Here is a 22,192-nt window from a genome sequence, read left to right as displayed (position 1 = left end):
TTGCTGATATGGAAACAAGGTGCTTTTGGAATTCTGATTAGGTGGTTATAGAATAATCAAGTTAAGCTTGAAGAAAAAGAAGTTTTATCATGCAGGCATTTCAGACCTATTAATTGTTTTACTCTTAGAGTTACTAAATGATTATCATTGGAACAATGACTATTGAACAGGCATAATTAAAAAATTTTTTATCCTCACCTGAGGACATTTTTTTTTCAATGCTTTCAGAGAGAGGGAGAGAAGAAGAGAGAGAGAGAAACATTGATGTGAGAGAGAAGCATCAATTGGTTGCCTCCTGTTCGCACCTGGACCCAGGATGGTAGCGTCCAGACCTGGAAGCAGGGGGGAATCGGGGATCAAGCCTGCAACCTCTCAGTTACAGGACGATGCTCCAGCCAACTGAGCCACACTGGCCAGGGCGATCAGGCATAATTTTTGTCAGTAGGTTTTGTGGAAGGACTTTGTCAGAGTCTATCCTTCATATTGGGTTCTGCCCCAAGCAGCTGTAAAGTTAATATCTCCATACATATACTGCTTTGGAAATGCGTGCAGACAAATTTCTTTCTGTTAGGGACTTTGAAATTTGCGCTAAATCCTCTGTAGCCCATGGAAAATCTTTTTACAAAGTACCATTAAATTGAAAAATAGATGTCTTTACAGCAGATGGAAACACCCTTTATATTGAGAGCACTCTTTGGGATTTAATCCTGGTGGCAATAATGATAAAGTCAGTCATGAATTGTACAGCAAAGTCCTCAAAACTGAAGGTCTGGCTACCTGATTCCCCCAGTGGTTCCCTCTTTCTTAGGCAGAATAAAAGAACTTGACCCTTTTTCCAGTCTCTCCTACCTTTGGTAATATAGATTGCCCTAATTTGTAGTGTTATTTTCTCCTGTGAAATGAATTTTGCGTGTGCATTTTGCAGGTACTACTCGGTTCTCTATCCGCTGGAGAGAAAAATATCTGATGCCAAGTCCCGAGAGCTGGTGATGTACATCTGGGCCCATGCGGTGGTGGCCAGTGTGCCAGTGTTTGCAGTGACCAATGTGGCAGACATCTATGCCATGTCCACCTGCACCGAAGTGTGGAGCAACTCCTTGGGCCACCTGGTGTACGTTCTGATCTATAACATCACCACGGTCATTGTGCCTGTGGCCGTAGTCTTCCTCTTCTTGATACTGATTCGACGGGCCCTGAGTGCCAGCCAGAAGAAGAAGGTCATCATAGCAGCCCTGCGGACCCCGCAGAACACCATCTCTATCCCGTATGCCTCCCAGCGGGAAGCTGAGCTGCATGCCACCCTGCTCTCAATGGTGACGGTTTTCATCTTATGTAGCGTGCCGTACGCTACCCTGGTCATCTACCAGACTGTGCTGAATGTCCCTGACACTTCTGTCTTCTTGCTGCTCACTGCCATTTGGCTGCCCAAAGTCTCTCTGCTAGCGAACCCTGTGCTCTTTCTTACCGTGAACAAATCTGTTCGCAAGTGCTTGGTAGGGACCCTGGTACAGCTACACCACCGGTACAGTCGCCGAAATGTGGTGAGTATAGGGAGTGGGCTGGCTGATGCCAGCCTGGAGCCCAGCGTGCGCTCTGGAAGCCAGCTCCTGGAGATGTTCCACATCGGGCAGCAGCAGATCTTTAAGCCCACAGAGGATGAGGAAGGAAGCGAAGCCAAGTACACTGGCTCTGCTGACCTCCAGGCCAAGGAGATACCTAGCACCTGCCTGGAGGGCGAGCAGCGGCCACAGTTTGCACCCCTTGTGTCAACCCCGGGCACAGTGGACTCTATATCCCAGGTGGCACCAGCAGCTCCTGTGGAACCTGAGACGTTCTCTGACAAGTATTCCATGCAATTTGGTTTTGGTCCTTTTGAATTGCCTCCCCAGTGGCTCTCAGAGACTCGAAACAGCAAAAAGCGGCTGCTTCCCCCCTTGGGTAACACCCCAGAAGAGCTGATCCAAACAAAGATGCCCAAGGTAGGCAGGGTGGAACGGAAGATGAGCAGAAACAATAAAGTGAGTGTTTTTCCGAAGGTGGATTCCTAGGAAGGATTGAAAGTCCCTGGAAGCAGCAAGGAGCTTCCTCACTCTGGCCCACCCTTCACTCTGGCCCTGTGATTTGTGTGATCTCATTGCAACCCAGAATGGGTTGACTTCCTGTCTGGGTCAAATGCTTCTGAGTGAGAGGGAAATGTACACAAAATCAAATGTCTTCTTTATTGAGGTAGTATATACATATTATTCTCAGTGGTCCAAGTCCTTAGTAAAGTCTGTGTTCTCTCTGTGGAGACAAAAAACCCAATAGAATGGGTTTTGGGGTTGTTACCCCATTTGTATTTTCTGGGGATCCTCAGTCTCTGTGTCCAGCAGAAAATACACAGAGAGAATAGTGTCCATGAGCTCAAAGGGAACAGGGCCACTCCAAGGGAAACCCAAGATAGCTATGGAGTGGTGTGGCCACAAAGAAAATGCCTATTTGAGGGACTTAACTGTGACAAACACATTAAAATTGTTTAACATCCATCTGTACCATTAGGGGAGATAGATGTTTGGCACTTGACCCTTTTTCATATGTCTGGCAGTTTCTCCTGATGCCCGTCATCCCTTTCACTGGGGTATGGATAAGGAATGGCTCTTCTGCCCCCATTTGACAGGCCCGGCGATAGGGGAGATGTTCTACCCTTGATTATCCTGCCATTCTTGGGGCATCCCTAAGGCCTCAGAAAGACATGTCTGCCATTTTGGCTGGAAAACACTGCAAGCTCTGTACTGTGTCTTTCCCCCTTAAATTATGTTTTGTTTCTTTTTTTCAATGAATGAGAGAGAAACTTAGGTGGAAAAGAAAGACTGGAATGTCCGCACTCTGTGATCTCACCTGCAAGATGCTAGGGAGCAGGGATGAGGAGTAAAGTGTGTTGAAAAAAATTATCTCATGCAAACGTTTGGAATTCAGAGGTAATTTTAAAATGCAAAGTTAGTGTAAAGTGGGTCCCCTGGAAACATCAAGCTAAAACTACTTGACTAAGAAAGGTGATTCTGCCTGAAAGAGCGGGAGAAGGCTGACAAAAATGGCTCTTTTGAGGAGGACTCCAGACACAGTCTGGCCAGTCTCCTTTTCGGTCTGTGCAACTGTGGCCTGCCTTCATTTTGGCCACAAAGGAGGGTCAGAACAGGAAGAAAGAATTCACCGGAAAATGCCAAGGCAACACACAGCCCAGGTGAGCTCGCTGCTTCCTCTTTCCCAATGAAGTTTTAGCCTGAGTCAGAGTGGGTAGAAGAGGGAGGACAGTGTCCTCAAGTGATTAGACCCTGGGGCCCTCACAGGCAATCCAAGGCCACTCTGTGTGTATTTCACCAGGCTGAGTTCAAACCATAGAGGACATTTTACTCTTACTGAGTGCAAACCAAGTGCCAGCACTGCCCTCCTGTCTAGGGTGTTTGTTTTTGTTAATGTTAAGTAAGGGAGCCCATCCAGTGCCTTGCGCAAGCTTGAAGGGAAGTAGGCCTTCTTACTGCACGCTTCCACATCCTGAAGGCGTGGTCCTCGCGCCTCCTTTCCTTTAACCACACTGGTCCTTGTCCTTCGGAGGAAGCTGAGACTGTGTGTAGGGAGTCTCCTTTTCCTGTCTTCACCTGGGTGTGATGTCTTGTAATTCCTGATTGTAAACCCAAAGACCCTTCCTCTGTGCCATTTGTCTCCTCAGAGTGTTTTGTGCTCACAGCAGAAACCTGGACGGCCACACCCCCAGGCCCTTTGTGCACGCCACCTCTAGCTTCTTGCCCTGACAGTTAAAATGTGGCCCTTCAGGCCCATCTTTCAAAACCTTCACAATTGTTACAACTTTTGTCAAGGGGTAACATAATCTGTCAGTAAACTGTCTGCTTTAGAAGAATCTGTCAAATGTAGCCACTCTGGTGTTGTTCTGATTATATGTATGTACAACAATAAATTCTGATGAGGCAGAATTTGGTAGGTGTTTCTTCTGTATCTTTGAAGCAAATGGTCAGCATCTAGCAGTCATTGCCAGGTGTATTTCTATACTCTTTGAAGAATTACATTTTAATAAAAAATTGAAAAGCAGGTTTCTGAACTCAAAAAAGATTGTGTGAGCTCTGTGTGTTTTGCTTTTTATTTTCCCTCAAGTGGTATACACAATCCCTGTCTTCCTACATGCCCTCAAATGAAAGGTATTCATTTTCCACATAAATACAGATGCAACATTGCAGGAGCATTTTCTTGTATCATTGCAAATGAAAATGAATTCCCAAAGGAGAAAATGCAACGTTTAAATGACTGTCGCAAACAGGGGCTCCAAATTGAATAGGTCGAAAGACCATCCCCCCTGCAGGGGACAGGCAGCCGTCATCCTCCCTCACGTGCTGGGGTTGATAGCTCATGGTTAGGACCGTGGGCTCTGAGGCCGGATGGCCCATGTTTGAGACCTGGTTCTACCACTGGCCAACCTTATGACCTTGAGCAGGTGAGGTAACCTCTGTGTACCTTGGTTTCCTCTCTGTGAATCGGGAGGATACTCACTGTGTCAGCCAGCCATGTCTCCAGTGGGCCGTGGCTGGCTGCAGACGCTCTCTTCCCTGAGAGCACTTGAGGCCTAGCTCCTTTGTTTTCTTCCCAGTGAGAGTTCCCTAGCTCCTGGGTAACCCATGATCAGTGGGGCATGGGGACCAGTGGGTAGATGTCCCTCCCTCCTGTCCTGCTGGACAATTCTGAGAGGCATTTGTCTATATTTCAGGAGGTCAAGCAGAATTAAGTCCCTGTTGCCCACAATGGTGTCTCCATAATGAATCCCTTTATTGACTTTCTCTTCCTTCCCTGTCTGGGCTTCTCTAGCCTCCATTCATGCCTTCAGGGATCGCCTCCCCAAAACAGTACCACATAAAGCCTTTGTTGCAAGCTCTGTTTTCAGGGGAGTCCAAGTGAGACAATAACACACCTCATGGGACAATTGTGAGGATCAAATGGGGTGATCTGTTTTAACATGATGCCTGTCACAGAGCGAACTCTATCAGTGTTAGTGTGTATGTACTACATTAAAAAAAAAGTGGTTAGGGGGCTTATTTGGAATGTTTTGCATAAAGTTATACTAAGCTGGTGTCACCAGTCAGCCCAGTATTAGCGAATATTTATAATGATGATCATTTGAAATGGTACACAGTGCCGAAGGACTATTTGAATCCCTGAAGAAAAAATAGCTGTGAGCCAGAATATTTCTTAACCAAGCAATTCTCAGTTTGAAAAAAAGGGAGAAATGTTAAAAGAATGTTCAACTTTGCTGTAAACCTATAGGGCAGACTGAATATGAGTGAGCATAATTTACTATATTGGTGAAGTATAGGGGAGTGGAGTAACTAAGGGCAAATGTACAAATCAAAGTGGCCCCATCCATGGAAAAGGAACTGTAAGTTAATCACTCAGTGGGTGGGCTAAATAACATCTGGAGGTCAGGCACAAGTTTGCCTGGAGACTGAACGGCTGCTTCATCTCGGTTCTGGGAGTGCGGACCTCTCGGCAGCCCCGCACCAGGGTAGGGGGGCTTGGCGTGCGCGCAGCTGTTGCTGTGTGCTGGGGCTGAGGTGCTCAGGAAAAAGAAGCTGATTTAAGGCTGAATTTTGGTCGAGGGGAAGGGTTAATGCTTTCATATATTGTAGTTTACCAGTGTAGCAATATGACATGTAAATAACATTATAGCAAAGTGATTAACATCCCCCAAGTAGTTGTAAACATCATATCACCCTCTTGTGCTACTGTAGAGTTCTGCAGCCAAATGAAAAATGATTCATGGTTAATGACCTGAGAATATGTGAATAAAACAGGGATTGGAATCAGTACTGATGCTCAGAGCAGCATCAAAAGCCTGTTTGTGTGAGCTCGAGGCTTTTAAAAGAAATTGAAATGATCTGAGATTCAGATTCTCCATACATGAGGTTTTAGAAGCTAAAATATCCTCTTAGCCTCAGATTCAACCAGTGTTTTTCGCCCCAATTACGTCAAGGTGATAAGTTGGTAAACATGCAGAATAAAGGCCTGGATGTCTTTGTAGAACTGAAACTACAATCTCCAGGATTGTTTTACGTGAACCTTTACAGGTATCTCAGGCATATGTGTTGGGTATGAGGAATCTTTTTTGTTGTTGTATTGGTCAGAATTGAGTGATTAAACCTGTCTGCCTCTTAAGTTGCTTGCTGTGTGCTTGTTCATTGTAGTCCGTACACAAAAGGTAATAACACACAAAGGAGGTACTGGAATGACGTCGTGCACATTTGAAGGCAACAGGTCAGAAAATACATGCATGGGGTAATGCCTTTGAAATATTAACCACGTTCCCTGATGCATCTCATTTCTCTTCCCTCCTTTGCCTTGCTCTTCACATCACGTGCAGTACCTCAGGGAAGGGGTGGGGGAAGGCGTCTCAAGGAAAGCAAATAGTGTGTGAGTCTTCCCAGTTGTGTATCAAAGCCCGGGGCTTAGGAGAACAGGTGGGACTCTTGGGGTAAGCCCAGTGGGTGTTTGATAATGACTGTCAAAAACTGGGGGGTGCGACTGGCACCTAGTGGGTAAAGGCCAGGGATGCCACTAAACATCCTACGATGCAAAGAGCAGTCCTCCACAGCTAAGAATTATCTGGTCCAAAATACCAATAGTACCAAGATTGAGAAACCTTGGGTTAGCCAGAGGTTTGAGATGCTTTGAGGAGGTGGGACCATCTCTTTTCAGACTCCCTGGAATTGAGGTTAGTGGACGGACTAGGAGCCAGGGGTAAGTGGAAAGAGTGCTGACATCTGTACCTTCTGGACAAGGGGCCCTAATGCCTCCCAGGCAAAGCCCCAGGGTAACAGCAATACAAAGACTTGATTAATTGCCGAGGGAACGTGGGTATGCCCTGCTTTCCAGCTTGGGAAGCCCCATTGTAAAGTCTGGCAGTGTGTTCAGGCAGCCAGGGCCTCAAGCTGGCTCAAAGGTATTTGCATGAGTGTCTTGAAAGAAAAAGAAAGCCTCACGCCCAAAGTTTCAGGTGGACAGGAAGAATGGACTGCCGGATCAAATGGGGGCGAGAGGTGACTGTGTAGGCAATGACACCAAGGATGCGTTTCTGCACACATGTCCTGCAGCACCATGGTGTAATGTGAGAGAGAAGGGAACCTTGAATGTCTGAGGTTGTTTCTATTATCCCATCATCTCAAAATGAAAATTGAGCTATAGCAATAATAATAAAGATTTTTTTCACACTGAGTTTTTGGATTGAAGCAATTCGTTTGTACTCAAATGTTGATTGGGGAATTAGGCTTTAAATCCCCTTCCAACTCTGAAATTTTATGCTTCTATAGCCTAATTATTATTATTATTCTACATACAAATACATGTGTATAAAAACTCATTTATAGTTAAATTTGCCTTTCTCCTAAAAAAATTCTCACTTCCCCTTTGCATTTTTTTCCATGGAAGAAAGGTGTAAACAGGTTTTCTATTAAACAGGTTTTCTGGACCATTCTAAGGTCCATATAGAATTAAACTCTGGCCTCCCGTCTGTGGTTGTTTCTCTCAGAGGAAGCTCTAGTCCAAGTATATGATTATTTAAAAGACCAGTGATGAGAGGTATATCTTTCAAAACCCGGCTCTGGAAGATAAACTAAAGCCAGATAGATAGATAAATAAACTCTAGCCAGTTTTATTTATTTATTTATTTATTTGGCTGTTTTTATTTATTTTTTACAACTTTTCAATTACGGTTAACATACAATTAGTTTCAAGTCCACACCCCAGTGATTAGACATTATATAACTTACTAAGTGATCATCCTAATAAGTCTTGTACCCATCTGACAGCATACATAATTATTAGAATAGTATTTTTAAGAGATTTTACTTATTGATTTTTTAGAGAGAGGAGAAGGGGAGGAGAAAGAGAGGTGGAGAAATATGGATGCGTGAGAGAGACATCAATCGATTGCCTCTCCCACACGCCCACACTGGGGATGGGGACCGTACCCCACGCATGTGCGAACAGAATGGGGGTGACCTTTCACGTTGTAGGAGGATGCCCGCCCAGCTGAGCCACACCAGCCAGGGCTAGCATAGTGTTGACTCTATTCCCTATGCTGTACTTCATACTCCCATGACTATTCTGTAACAACCAATTTGTATTCTGTAACAACCAATTTGTATCTCTTAATCCCCTCACCATTTTTACCCATCCCCTCACAATGTTCTCTGTATTTATGAGTCTGTTTCTGTTCTGCTTGTTCATTTATTTTGTTTTTTAAATTCAACTGTTGATCTATATTTATTGCCATTTTATTGTTCATATTTTTTAATATTTTTCTTATTCTTCTTCAAGAAGCCCTTTAACATTCCACATAATACTGGTTTGGTGGTGATGAACTCCTTTAGCTTTTTCTTGTATGGGAAGCTCTTTGATTCTAAACTCTGGGAAGCTATGTACTTTGATTCTAAATGATAGCTTTGCTGGGTAGAGTAATGTTGGTTGTAGGTCCTTGCTCTTCATCATTCTGAATATTTCTTGCCAGTCCCTTGTGGCCTGCAAAGTTTCTGTTGAGAAATCAGCTGACAGTCTTATGGGAGCTCTCTTACAGGTAAATAACTGCTTTTCTCTTGCTACTTTTAGGATTCTCTCTTTTGTCTTTAACCTTTTGTATTTTAATTAAGATGTGTCTTGGTGTGGGCCTCTTTGGGTTCATCTTATTTGGGACTCTCTGCACTTCCTAGACTTGTTTGTCTATTTCTTTCACCAAGTTAGGGAAGTTCCCCTTCATTATTTTTTCAAATAGGTTTTCACTTTCACTCTGTCTCCTTCTGGCACCCCCATGATGTGAATGTTGGTGTGCTTGAAGATGTCCCAAAGGCTCATTGCACTATCATCATTTTTTAAAAAATTCTTTTCTCTTTTTGTTGTTCTGATTGGATACTTTTTGCTTCCTTATACTCCAAATCACTAATTTGATTCTTGGCTTCATCTACTCTACTATTGATTATTCATTTCAGTCAGTGTGTCCTTCATTTACAACTGGTTCTTTTTATGGTTTCTATATCCTTTTTCACATTGTTTAAGTTCTCACTAAATTCCTTGACCATCCTTATAACCATTGTTTTTAACTCTATATCTGGTAGTTTGCTTGCCTCCATTTCATTTAATTTTTTTCTGGAGATTTCTTATTCTTTCATTTGGGACCTCTGTCTTTGTCTCTGCATTAGGGAAGTGTGGCTGCTCCCTATGTTTGTTTCTATGGGTTAGGTAGAGTTGCCATGCCTCCCAGACTTTGTAGAGTGGCCTGGGGTAGTAGGTGTCCTGTGGGGCCCAGTGGCACAGCCTCTCCAGTCACCCAAGCTGGGCACTCCACGTGTGTCCCTGTGTGGGTTGTGTGCACTGTCCTGTTGTGGTGGAGCCTTTTTTGCTGTTGGCATCAGTGGGAGGGATTGACCCCTAGGCTGATGGGCTGTTATTACAGCAGAAGAGCTGCTTTGAAGGAGCTAACCCTAAGGAGAAGGATTTGCTTCAGTGGGACTTTTGTACTCACTGAGTCTGCTCCTTGAATGTGTTGCTTGTGAAGGTGGTAGGGTTATAATCCCACGTGGTGTGAAGCTGTCAACCAAGTACACTGGCTCTGGGGCCTCCCAGGGGGTGGAAGGTCAGTCACTGCCTTTGCTCTGCCTGGGCTACCTGGCACCAGCTACAGAGCAATTTTCAGATGGCTGCTGCTTTTGCTTTTTGCTGTTGCCGCTTCCATTTCTTTGTAATTATATTGCCTTTTTGATCTGATGAAGCTACTGGATGTTGTACTTCAACAAAATGAGAGTATAAACTGTGAAAGTCCAAGAAACAGGGAACTCATTTAGGACACAGGCCAAGGAAACTCCTAGGAGGAGGGTGGAAGGAAATCCCAGGATGATATGCAGTAGGCCTAGAAAGCAACCAGTGCAGAGAAAAAGAGATAGAAATTCCTTTAGGAGGGAGGTCTCTTAGAAAAGAGTGTAACTGATAGAGTACTTGGCCTGGTGCAGGGAAGCCTTTGGGAGATGTGGGAAGAGTTAGCAATGGGTACAAGGAGCACTAACTGAAGGAAACAATGAGGCTATATTAACTTCAGGAGAAGTGAAAGGTAAGAAAGAAAAGATACTTAATAATAGATTATAATTTTTAGAGGTGACAATATTTGTGTGGGTATATTAATCTAAACATGGGATGTTGATTTAATAAAAAATTGTAGTGATATTGCAGAAGAAAAGTTGAGGGAATGATTGTGCAAGAGAGCAATATCCTCATCTACTGTAACAGGTTGCAATCAAATTATATCCGAAATGGATGATATACAAGACACAGAATACACATATTAGAATGTGGAGATGTGTGAATGCCAAAAGAGCTGAAATTTTTGCAGGTCCTTGTCTCTGGGACTGGTTTTTTTTTTTAAATTTGTTTTATTTAAGCCCTCTCTTCTATTTTAAAAGAATCTACATGTATAGAAAAAAACAAATGAATTTAAAAAGCTTCTGAATTTGATGCAATGCACCATCAGGCTAAACAAAAGAAAAATAAGGGCATGTGCATAACTAAAGGGAACTGAGAAAACCAGGCAGTTTAGGTTTTCAGGCTCAGAGTCATCAATGACTTTTTCTGATATGCTCAACTGGTGTCAATTTATTCAGATAATTCCTTTGGTTTGGTTGTATGACCTAGGCAATTGTAACCTGTTCTGAATTCTATTTTTCTTCCATATTCTCTCAATAACCAAGAAGAAATATTTCTTCTTTCTTTTTTTGTGTATTAAAGCACTTTTAATTTTATTCCTACTTTTTATGAGTAAGTTTAATTTAAATGATGCTAGTTTGCTTCAGAAATCTGTTTAAAACCCATAATGTAATATTTTAGATATATATGTATAAAACATTGAGTGTAATGAATTAAAATATCCTGGAATTGTTATTTATTTATTATTTATGTTTTCATCTACTTAAAAAATATCTATAGTGAGTGCCAAAAAAAAGAAAAAAAGCACATTCAAAAAAGTACCTTTGCTTTAACTACTTCAAGTCATTAGAATGTTATTTAGGAGATCTTAATTTTAGTTTATAATAGTCTATGCCTTAAAGTTTACTTCCTTGGTAGCATTTGGCTTCTCACAGGCTGCTTTGTATTTATGTGTGATGTTTCACTGGAGGATATTAAAGCACAGCCCACAGACTTTCTGTAGGAAATGATATGATCTCTGTTCTGCAGATGGGGAAACTAGAAGCACAGATGGCCATGTCATTAGCCCTGAGAGATGGAGCAAGTTGGAGACAGAGCTAAAAACAGTACAGAAGGCATTAAAGCCCACTTCTCCCACTGCACGCAGAGTGCTGATGATCATTATCATCTATCGCTATTATGACTATTTCTGAATACCCACTTGGCACATATTATTAAACTGTACTGGGGAATGGATTAAAATTCTTAATGCCTGACAGCTGTTTTTCTCAATGTTATTTCCAAAATTTCCTTCTGCTTCATAATTTCCACTTTTGTTATAAAGTCAGTGATTTCAGAGTAAATGTTAAGAAACCCTTAATGGGATGCCAAGATTAACATCACTGGGCTGAGAGGACTCACAGGTATCGCCTTCTGCCCCATGTCCTGCTTCTTAATTCTGCACTGAGTTTGCCCTTAGGTTAATTTAAGAGTCATTGATGTCAAATTACTTTCACCAAGTGCCCATGCTCCTTCAGGGTCACTTGATTTCTTGTAATTCTGTGAACTATTAACAAGATTCATTCATTCATAACAGTAAATATTGCATTTAATACACACTATTATAATGGAGTATGAAGTGTCTGAGATACGGTCCCTGCCCTCTGGACAACGGAGGGGAGGAAAAAACCTCACAAGAGATAGAGAGTAGTGAATGACCAAGTGCTGACGAGAAGTGCTGAAGTAAAATGCAAATTATATTTCTTTGAGAGTGTGTTGTCCTCAGTATTTTTGTTCGATGGATGGCGTGGTTTATCTTTAAATCCAGGAAATTTCTTCCTCCATAAAATGCTCATTTACCTCATGAGTCAGAGCACCTGGAATCTGGAGGATCTGAGCCTAGTCATATCCCGCCTCTGTAACTTAATATGAAGAAATCAAGGCCCAGGAGACTAAGTGATCTTTTTTCAAGACCTTGGACCAGAAGTCATGATTTTAAAAAACGCCTAATCCATAAACAAGATGTGAGGAGCAGAAACCAGTCCTTTTAAGTGTCTGTTTCATGATGAAATTTAAATAATTCAGTAGGTATAGGTTGAGAAGATTAAAAAAAATTTCTCTAAGGCCTTCAATTTTCTTCTTGCTAGTTATTGTGAATAGGTAGGTATCTACTACTTAGCACTCAGAAATCCCTCTTACTCCTGACACTTTCATTCATATATATATATATATATATATATATATATATATGCTTTATTTAATACTCGAGATCTGAGAGAAAGGGAGAGAAACATCGATTGGTTGCCTACCATGTGCACCCGACCAGGGATTGAACCTGCAACCTAGGTATGTGCCCTGACTGGAATCGAACCCGCAACCTTTTGTTGTATGGTGCAATGTTCCAACCAACTGAGCCACCTAGTCAGGGCCTCCTGACACTTTCTATCTGAATGAGTGGAGGTAAGAAGCTGGAGGGGATTCACGTGACCAACTAGCTCCTGCCCCTGTCAGGATCTCTGAATAACTAAGCATGAGTAAGAAAAAGAATCGAACAGTTCACTTGTCCTTTAATAGCTTGCTATAGCATTCGACTCAGAGTACATGACCAATAAAAGGTAAACAAACGAATGCATGAGTGCAAGCTTACCACCTGAATAGTAAATTCCCATAAATTTGGGCCAAGGTAATGATCTCGAGATTCATAACAAAAAATAGTTGGCAATTTTCACGAAAATACCAAGTCATCTATAGCAAAACATACAAGATAAAGGACGTTTTAATGGATGACACATGTGACTTGAACCTGATAATTTACTTTTTTCATTTTCTTTTTTTTTAAGGAAGTAAGCTAATTTAATATTCCAAATATATTACATTAGATAATTCTGAATACTTACAAATTCTAAGTCTTTAATGTCTTTCTCAAAATGTTTATTTTGCTCATTGATTTTTTAAAATATATTTATTGATTATGCTATTACAGTTGTCCCATTTCCCCCCCACTCACTCCACTCCATCCTGCCCACCCCCACCCTCCCACACTCCCCCCCTATAGTTCATGTCCATGGGTCATACTTGTAAGTTCTTTGGCTTCTACATTTCCTACACTATTCTTACCCTCCCCCTGTCTATTTTCCACCTGTCATTTATGCTACTTATTCTCTGTACCTTTCCCCCCCTCCCCTCCCACTCCCCTGTTGATAACCTTCCATGTGATCTCCATTTCTGTGCTTCTGTTCCTGTTCTAGTTGTTTGCCTAGTTTGCTGTTGTTTTTGTTTTAAGTGTGGTTGTGAATAATTGTGAGTTTGCTGTCATTTTTACTGTTCATATTTTTTATCTTCTTTTCTTAGGTAAGTCCCTTTAACATTTCATATAATAAGGGCTTGGCGATGATGAACTCCTTTAACTTGACCTTATCTGAGAAGCACTTTATCTGCCCTTCCATTCTAAATGATAGCTTTGCTGGATAGAGCAATCTTGGATGTAGGTCCTTGCCTTTCATGACTTCAAATACTTCTTTCCAGCCCCTTCTTGCCTGTAAGGTCTCTTTGGAAAAATCAGCTGACAGTCTTATGGGAACTCCTTTGTAGGTAACTGTGTCCTTTTCTCTTGCTGCTTCTAAGATTCTCTCTTTCTGTTCAATCTTGGGTAATGTAATTATGATGTGCCTTGGTGTGTTCCTCTTTGGGTCCAGCTTCTTTGGGACTCTCTGAGCTTCCTGGACTTCCTGGAAGTCTATTTCCTTTGCCAGATTGGGGAAGTTCTCCTTCATTATTTGTTCAAATAAGTTTTCACTTTTTTTGTTCTTCCTCTTCTCCTTCTGGCACCCCTATATTTCGGATGTTGGAATGTTTCAGGATGTCCTGGAGGTTCCTAAGCCTCTCCTCATTTTTCTGAATTCTTGTTTCTTCATTCTTTTCTGGTTGGATGTTTCTTTCTTCCTTCTGGTCCACACCGTTGATTTGATTCCCAGTTTCCTTCCCATCACTATTGGTTCCCTGTACATTTTCCTTTGTCTCTCTTAGCATAGCCTTCATTTTTTCAACCAATACTGTGAGCATCCTGATTACCAGTGTTTTGAACTGTGCATCTGATAGGTTGGCTATCTGTTCGCTGCTTAGTTGAATTATTTCTGGAGCTTTGAGGTGTTCTGTCATTTGGGCCATTTTTTTTTTTTTTTTGTCTTGGTGCTTCTGTTACTTAAAGGGGCGGAGCTTTAGGTATTCCCAGGGGCGGGGTAACACTGGTCGCTGCTCTCTGATGCTGAGCCCTGATGCTGTACGTGAGGGAGGGGCCGAGAGGGAGTAATGGCGCCCACTCCACTCTCCACCGGATTTCAGTCACTCTTTGTACTACCCACAATCAACTTGGGTCCCTCTGGTGCTGGTTCCGGAGTGGGTGGGCTTGTGCACGCTCTAGGCCCCTGTGGGTCTCTCCAACAACCTCTCCTGTGAGGCTGGGAGTTTCTCCTGCTGCTGCCCCAACTCCCATGGGTGTTTTCACTCAGAGGTTTGAGGCTTTATATCGTCCCGCTGGAGCCCTGGGTTATGTGGTCTGCTTCACTCCCCGCCGTTTGTCCGGTTTATCTATGCGCGAATGTGGGGCCGCAGGGTCTGCTGGTGGTCAGACTGCCTGCCCCGTTCGTCCCACACTCCGCCAGTCTCGGTCCCGCCATGGCAACTTGAGTCCTCTCCGCCCCAGCTGCCCGTCTCCGCCCCTCCTACCGGTCTGGATGTATGTTTCTTTTTTTATCTACTTGGTGTTGGACTTCCTTGTCGTTCGATTTTCTGTCAGTTCTGGTTGTGCGAGGAGGCGCAGTGTGTCTACCTACGCCGCCATCTTGGTTCTCCTACTTTTTTCATTTTCCAGCATATATTGGAAGGCTGCTTTTATTTGAAGTAGAAGTCTTCATTTTATTACCACTGCAGTGAAACATTCAGTATGGAATCTGAAGAACATTTAAATTTTTCTACAAAGTAAGACGAGTGCTTGGGAGTTATCTTCCCCATTATTTAATAGATGGGCTGGTAAATGGAAGCTTGGAGAAGTGAAGAGGCTTGTCCCAGAATCAACAATGGAGAGGGATACAAACAGAAATCTTATAAAACCTAAGCCGATGTTCAGTTCATTCTGTTGTACATGCTATAAAGCAGGGCATACCTATTGTGGTTTGCTTTGTTTAGTTCTTTGTAGATTGCAGAGGACAAAGCAGACGGCTGTCACCATTACCCAAATGTTTCTAAGCAGACAATTCTTGCTGCTCAGCCTGTTGAGCAGGTGCTTTGTGCTGGTATGAATACCGTTGCAGTTCAGGCTGGAATACACGAGCAGAGCAGATCGTTTCCTAAGAGAGCCCTGCCTGCTGGAATCAGATAATCACAGAGTCTCAGAGCTGGAAGTAAGCACAGAAACCTTTAGCCAGTTTCTTATTTTACTAGATAAAGAAACAGACTGCGCCCTGGCCGCGTAGCTCAGTTGGTTAGAGCGTTGTCCTGACGGGCCAAGGTTGCAGGTTTGGTCTCTGGGCAGGGCGCAGAAGAAGCAACCAATGAGTGCATAAATGGGTGGAATAATAAAGCAGAGTTTCTCCCTCTCCCTCTCTCTTCTTTCCTGTCTCTCTAAAATCAATAAGTAATTTTTTTAAAAAAGGAAAAGATTGAGAAAACTTAAGACACCAGGCCAACCCAGCTCTTAGCAGAGACCAGATGAGAAACCAGGAATGCCTTTCAATTTAAAAAAAATTTTTAAAATGGTTTTGAGTGTCGATGTATGAGTTACATAACACATTTTGAGCCAAATTAGAATATTAATTTTGAATGTTAAGATAAAAATAAAGGAAAATTAAATCAGCCTCTATTAAATGAGAGGCTTGGATGATCAAATAAGAAAAAGATTTAAATAAGAAAGCCAGGAGTCATCAAAATGATTAGTTCCTAGTCTGACAAACACAGTGTATGTTCAAGTGGAAACATTACTTTGACTTTGAAATAAGAAACAAGAGGTGTAAGAAGTGAGGCGCTAAGCGTGCCGGTCGGCAGCCTCACTGCTGACCGCGAACAACCCCTGTGGCTGTTGGCCCATTTCTTCTCCATCTCTCCGCCACACCACCTCTGAGGGAGATCATTTCTCTACCTCGCTGCTTAAGACCTGTAGTTTGGTTTGAATCCATTTCTGATATGCTGTGTGACTGGCCTTTTACTTCTTTCACTTTGTGTTAAAATAAATATAAAGGTTCATGTAATGATCAAGATTTATAAAACTTATATACTAAAATCATTTTAGCGCATAGATTGAGAGACCAATTTAAAACAAAAAACAAACAAATAAAACTCATACAGGATCAGAGACCTCAGCTTGACACAGTAGGCTGACATCGGAGACAAGCCTGCCAGGAGGCTAAAGCATCAAGCGTGACACTCAGTGCATGGGCGTGTGCAGAGACGGGGCTGTCAGCCCAAGATCGGTCCTCGCAGTGGGATCACTAAATTTCTCTTCAGCCGTTGTCCACAAACAGAGTCTCACCCATTCCTTTGGCAGGTGCAAAAAGTAGAACACCAGAATCTCAACTGGCATCAGCAATGGGAACTGCAGCTAGCCTTGGGAAGCTTCTGGAAACTTTCATTTCTTTACAGGTAAAGAACTTGCTACAGGCAACTGAATTATGGAGCCATCAACTCCAACAAGAGAGTCAAGTAGTCCGCTACTGTGAGGGAGATCTCGGAGCAAGGAGGAGAACGGTTTCTCCCTTTTTGCTAAGAAATGACTCAATCTGCGGAGCTGATCTCTTGAGGGCTGAACTGGAATGGCAAAACAAAACAAACAAACAAAAACAACAGAAAAACCACTACCAATAACAGAAACCTCTGGATTTTAGAAGGTATCTTTATTTTCTTTTATTTACTTCACTATCTTTTTTTGGTAGATTTTATTTATTTATTTTTAGAGAGAGGGGAAGGGCTGGGGGGAGAAGTAGGAACTTGGATGGGTTGTCTCTCGCCTGCCCCCACCTGGGAACCTAGCCCACAACCCAGACATGGGCCCTGACTGGGAATTGAACAGGCGACTTTTCAGTTCACAGGCCGGCACTCAATCCACTGAGCCACAGCAGCCAGAGCTACTTCACTATCTTTTGAGAAAAAACAAGGCTTTATCAAGTTTCTGGGCCAGGAACATATAGCTGCCCTGTGTGCGGGCGCGCGCTGCTTTTAAGTACCTTCGCAGTCACCTGGCACAGGTTTGTTTTTTCCGCACTGATATTCACATCACCTGAACAAGGAAAGAAGGTGGCGTGGCAACGCATAAGCTAACTCCCTTCACTTACAAAATTCAGAAGGTATCATTACGTGTTTGGACTAGTGAACATTGAGAAGTCACAAGCTTTCCCCCCTGGTTTTAAAAATGGGGACATCCTCCAACTAGCCCTTGATTCTATGTAGCACTCCAAAACAGACAGAAAGAGGAAGGAAAAGTTTCAGAATCAAGCCAATAGGAAGGAAGAACAGCCTTCAGTTTCTAGCCTACTATTTACACAGCAAGTACTGGGTGTCTCTCTCCAGAGCCCGAGCTGCAGGGCTCCAGGGGTCTTCAAGGTGCCTCTCAGGGCAGGGACCTCTTCACTGTTTATCCTTTAGAACAATTTGAAGTCACTGTTTTTAAGAGCATGTTCTTGGTTCTCCTGCACAAGAATCATTAAAGTACTTGTTAAAATACAGATTCCGGGGCTGGACCCCAGACCTACTAAATCAGGGAATAGACTAATATCAACATTTTAAATAACACTGAAAACACCCTTATGGGTAACACAATCTGAGAGCCCATTTTTAGCAGATTTATTATATAGCCTTTTAAGTACTAAAAACATACTAGGCACATACTAAACTTAAAGTGCATTTTTATTTGAATAAAGATAGGATTACCTGTTCCAGAACCTGATTTTTGTTCCTTAAGGCTTTCTTCACTTTCCTGTTCATGAGTCTTGATGACATGGATCGTATTTTGGCCAAGCAGGATTGGGAGGTGCGGGAGGGAGTGCAGCTGGTGTAAAAGCGGTAATGAAATAAAGCACGGACTTCTTCTCATGTCTATGGGAGGGCTTCAATCTGTCAAAGTCACTAATGGTATTGTATTTGGTATTAGATATTTATAACATGTACCAAGAGACTTTAAAAAATTCACTTTTTTTTGAGATCTAATTTTCACTTTTCCTATTTGTATAGCTATTTAAAGATGTACCCAAGCACAGCTCAAACATACAGAATATTTCAGGTCAGTGGTTTCTTGAATCACACCTCAAATCCAAGCAAAGTGAGTTTCTGGAAGAGCGACTGCAGTTTGTCTTTAACAGAAGACAGCCAGCACCACCTAGTGGATACAAATAACTTCTTTTCTTGAATTCAGTTCAGTGAGGAGAAGATAGCAATCTTGGAACTTGGGTTGGAATCCCAGGGTCAATTCACTCCTGAAATACTTTGGAAAAATTACTTAACACCTATGTGCTCTGCTTCTCAACTATAAACCTGGGTAGTAATAGTGCTGCCTCATCAGATGTCATGAAGTGAAATAATGCATCTATAGCATGTCCTAAACAGCGTTTTTAAATAACACTAAGCCATAGACTCGCTGGAGGTGGAAACTGTCCAATGGCACACACTTTAAACTGCCCTTCAAGAGAGGACTATATAATCTAGTTTGTAGATTCTGTGAGGCTTAATGAGGTTCCTCTTCTAACGTGTTGTTGCGTTTGGCTGAAGCTTATGGTGAGAAAAAGGAATTTGGGGCCACGAGACTGGGAGGGTGGTTGCAGCCCAGATGGAATACAATGTGGGCTCTCACTCATTCATTCAAAATCTGACTCTGCTCAGAAGGAGAACACCAAGAACAGAGAGAGATTGAAAACAAAAACAAAACCAACTCTGAAACCAACACTGCCATATGTCCCCAACCTGGAATGAGACCAGAGGAATTTTAGCTTAAAATATCTTGACTCTAGAAGAAATCTTTATGAATTATTTTGGAAGAAAAAATACTGCCTAGAATATGTTTGGGGGTTTTGAACATGCTATTTCCGAACACAGCATAGAAACATATGGTGTTCTCTGACTACATCCGGATGTAATTTGTTTTGAGGGTGTCACCTGCAAGAGCTGACGCGAGTGTTTTAGAAAATTAAAAACAAAGACACAATTTATTCTGTACTGAAACACAACAAATGCAATTCATTAAAGTTTTCCCTCAAGGCACACCAGCTTCTCAGCACTTTGCAAAAGGGAAGTAGCAGGAGGTAAATAAACAGAAAGCAATCCAAGATAAAATGTGTTTTAAGCAAAATGTAATCAGTGGGGACTTAGTTTGGAAAGGTGACAGTGAAGAAACTAAGTTTTCATTGAGCCTGAATTTTCTTTCCACTTGCTTTATCTTATGTTGCAAATATTTTAGAAGCTACAATTAAAAAATGAAAACACCAGTTAATCAGGGTCACTGATCATAGCCCTGATTTTAATTTGTTGTTTTTAAATGTGTTGTTTTCTTTTCTTTTTTAATCATCACCCAGGAATATTTTAAGAGAGAGACAGAGAAAGAGATAGATGATAGACAGATACGGGTTGGTTGCCTCCCAGACACACCTGGCCAGGGATCAAGCCTGTGGCCTTTTGGTGCACGGAATGATGGTGGCTGAAATGTGTTATTTCCTATGAGCATCATGAATTGTCAAAATGGAAAGAATGGCCTTTATTCAGGACTACGGAATTGCGCAGGCATTTGGAGATTATCTGCTCTTTACTCAAAATGGTCAGTTGGCCACAAATATTGGCATCACCTGGGAGCCTGTTAGACTCTTGGGTCACCCAGCTATTTAGTATCAGAATCCAAACAATGGCATCTCTCCTCATAAAAAAAGTAAAGCAGGGTCAAGGGAACAGAGAATAAGAAATGTTGAGAGGGGGAGGGCTCTTTTAAATAGGGTGGTCAGGAAAGGTCACCTGAAAAAGCTACCTGAGCAAAGAGAGGAAGCCAGCCACATGGATAGCTGGGGAACTCTATTCCAGGCAGAGGAAGCAGCTGGGGTGTGAGTGTGTGTGTGTGTGTGTGTGTGTGTGTGTGTGTGTGTTGCGAAGGTGGTTATTCATATTGGAGAACAAGGAATAGTGTTTCCAAATTCCCAACAGATATTAAAGAATCAAAACTGCCAGGAGTTCTCAAAATCTTAAGTTATTCTAAAATACTTCCAACTCTCTTCATATTCTTTACTTGTTATCATGACCTTCTGACGCACTTGTTTAAAATATAAGAACTCTTAAATTTAAAAGTATTTATAAGAATTGTTGCCTATAGCAAATGTCAAATACTGGAGAACACAGAGAACATCACTGGGAGCCGTTTGAATAATGTAACATACACATCTCCAAGCACAGTTAACGGCTCTTCTCAGAATCATGAGTTAGAAAATGCCAATTCAAGGACTTATTTTGAATCAAAACTTATTTCTTAGAACACCATAGAATTTGCATAAAGTATACAATGAGTATTAACTTCTAAATATTTATATTATTTGCAAGACTGTTTCCTTGTTAAGCAACAGACAGGGCCAGGAACGCACACTTACAATATAGCTCCAGCTCCAAGCAGTCAGATTGTGACTGTATCTCTCCCAGGTGCTCCTGTCCCAGATTCTGGAATGTTGGCCTCAACTTCTCAAAAGCTCTTGCTTTTAACTTGTTGTCAGATGATTTCTTCAGTAACATCTCTATGTAGATTGTTAAGGTTTAATTCTCATAGGAGAATTAGAATAGTTTCTCCCATTTTCCTGATTTCTCAACTGATTTTTTTTTAATTTGGAAAAACATAAATTTCCTGAGAAACACGGGGAAGAAATTCTTGCGTAGAAACACTGACAAGGAGGACAGAGAGGCTGGACTAACGTGACCAGGGAAGGAGGATAGGACTGGAGGTCTGAAAGTGGAGGGCCCGCTCCTGCAGGACTGGTGGGGGCACCGTAAGGATGCTGTGAGAAATGGGGAGCCACGGAGAGTCCTCAGCGGAGAGTGACATGGTTTGACTTAGGTGTTGAGAGCATCATTCGGGGTACTGTTTGAAAGTAGTCGGGGGGAGGAAGGCAGCTGCAAAAGTCAAGTTAAGACGATGGCAGGATGGAAGCACTGAAGGCAGCGAGAAGTGGTTGGATTCTGGATATAGAGGGTCCGGCACAAACAATGCCCCTTCTTAGTACAAAATCTTTTATTACACAATCATAAGCATGTAATTCTGTAACAATGTCACAGTCAAACACACCTTATGCCATTTTAGGTGAAATATTCAAATTAAAACTATAAATTATTACACCCATATTCTTACCCTACCAACCACACTCAAGCAGGCCCCACTGCTGCCGGATGGAGAGCTGCTAGGATTGATACCTGATCTAGGGTGTGAGAGGAGGAGGATGGAAGATACTTCAAGGTTTTCCGTCTGAGCCTGGCAGGAAGGAGTAACCTTTTACCGAGATGGATAATAGGTTTGTGGTGGTGGAGGGGACCGTGAAGATTGTTTTTTTGTCATGCTAAGTTTGATATGCTTCTTACATCTAGGTGGAGGTGTCTACATGGACATGCCACAGTCAGATACAAGAATGTGGACTTCAGGGGAGAAGTCTGAGCTGGAGATAGAAATGCAGGATTTAGCTGCATATGGACGTATTTACAGCCAGCCAGCACTGCCCTAGATTGGAGTTGTGGCTCTCTGAGTAACGCACTTAACCTTTGTCTATTTGCTCTACTGAAAAACACTTTAAAAATACCTACCTAAAATGAGAATAAAGGGGCCAAGTATATGAAAATGCACTGTAAACTGTAAAGTACCGTTCAGACTGAAAAAAAAAAAAAGCAGATATTTCATTGCACTACGGATAACGAAAATCAGTTTGTGGACTCCATGAGTCTCATGCACCTAGAAGCAGGGAAAAGACTAATAGCAACTGGGGCTATTTTACAC

The 22,192-nt window shown here is 42.3% G+C and overlaps 1 protein-coding gene across 1 annotated transcript in view; it reads left to right on the top strand.

Annotated features, from left to right (window-relative positions):
* The window catches only part of GPR176 (G protein-coupled receptor 176), a 98,112-nt gene extending 93,497 nt beyond the window's left edge, over positions 1 to 4,615 (top strand). Inside the window, exon 3 of the mRNA XM_024568382.4 lies at positions 926 to 4,615. Within this exon, the coding sequence (XP_024424150.2) occupies positions 926 to 2,048 (1,123 nt within the window). The 3' untranslated portion in view covers positions 2,049 to 4,615. The remainder of the gene's footprint in view (positions 1 to 925) is intronic.
* The last annotated feature ends 17,577 nt before the right edge of the window (positions 4,616 to 22,192 follow it).

This window comes from Desmodus rotundus, chromosome 7 (assembly GCF_022682495.2).
Source record: "Desmodus rotundus isolate HL8 chromosome 7, HLdesRot8A.1, whole genome shotgun sequence".
Taxonomy (NCBI): domain Eukaryota; kingdom Metazoa; phylum Chordata; class Mammalia; order Chiroptera; family Phyllostomidae; genus Desmodus; species Desmodus rotundus.
Note: the sequence above shows the minus strand (reverse complement) of the source record. Positions and strands in the feature narration are given on the sequence as shown.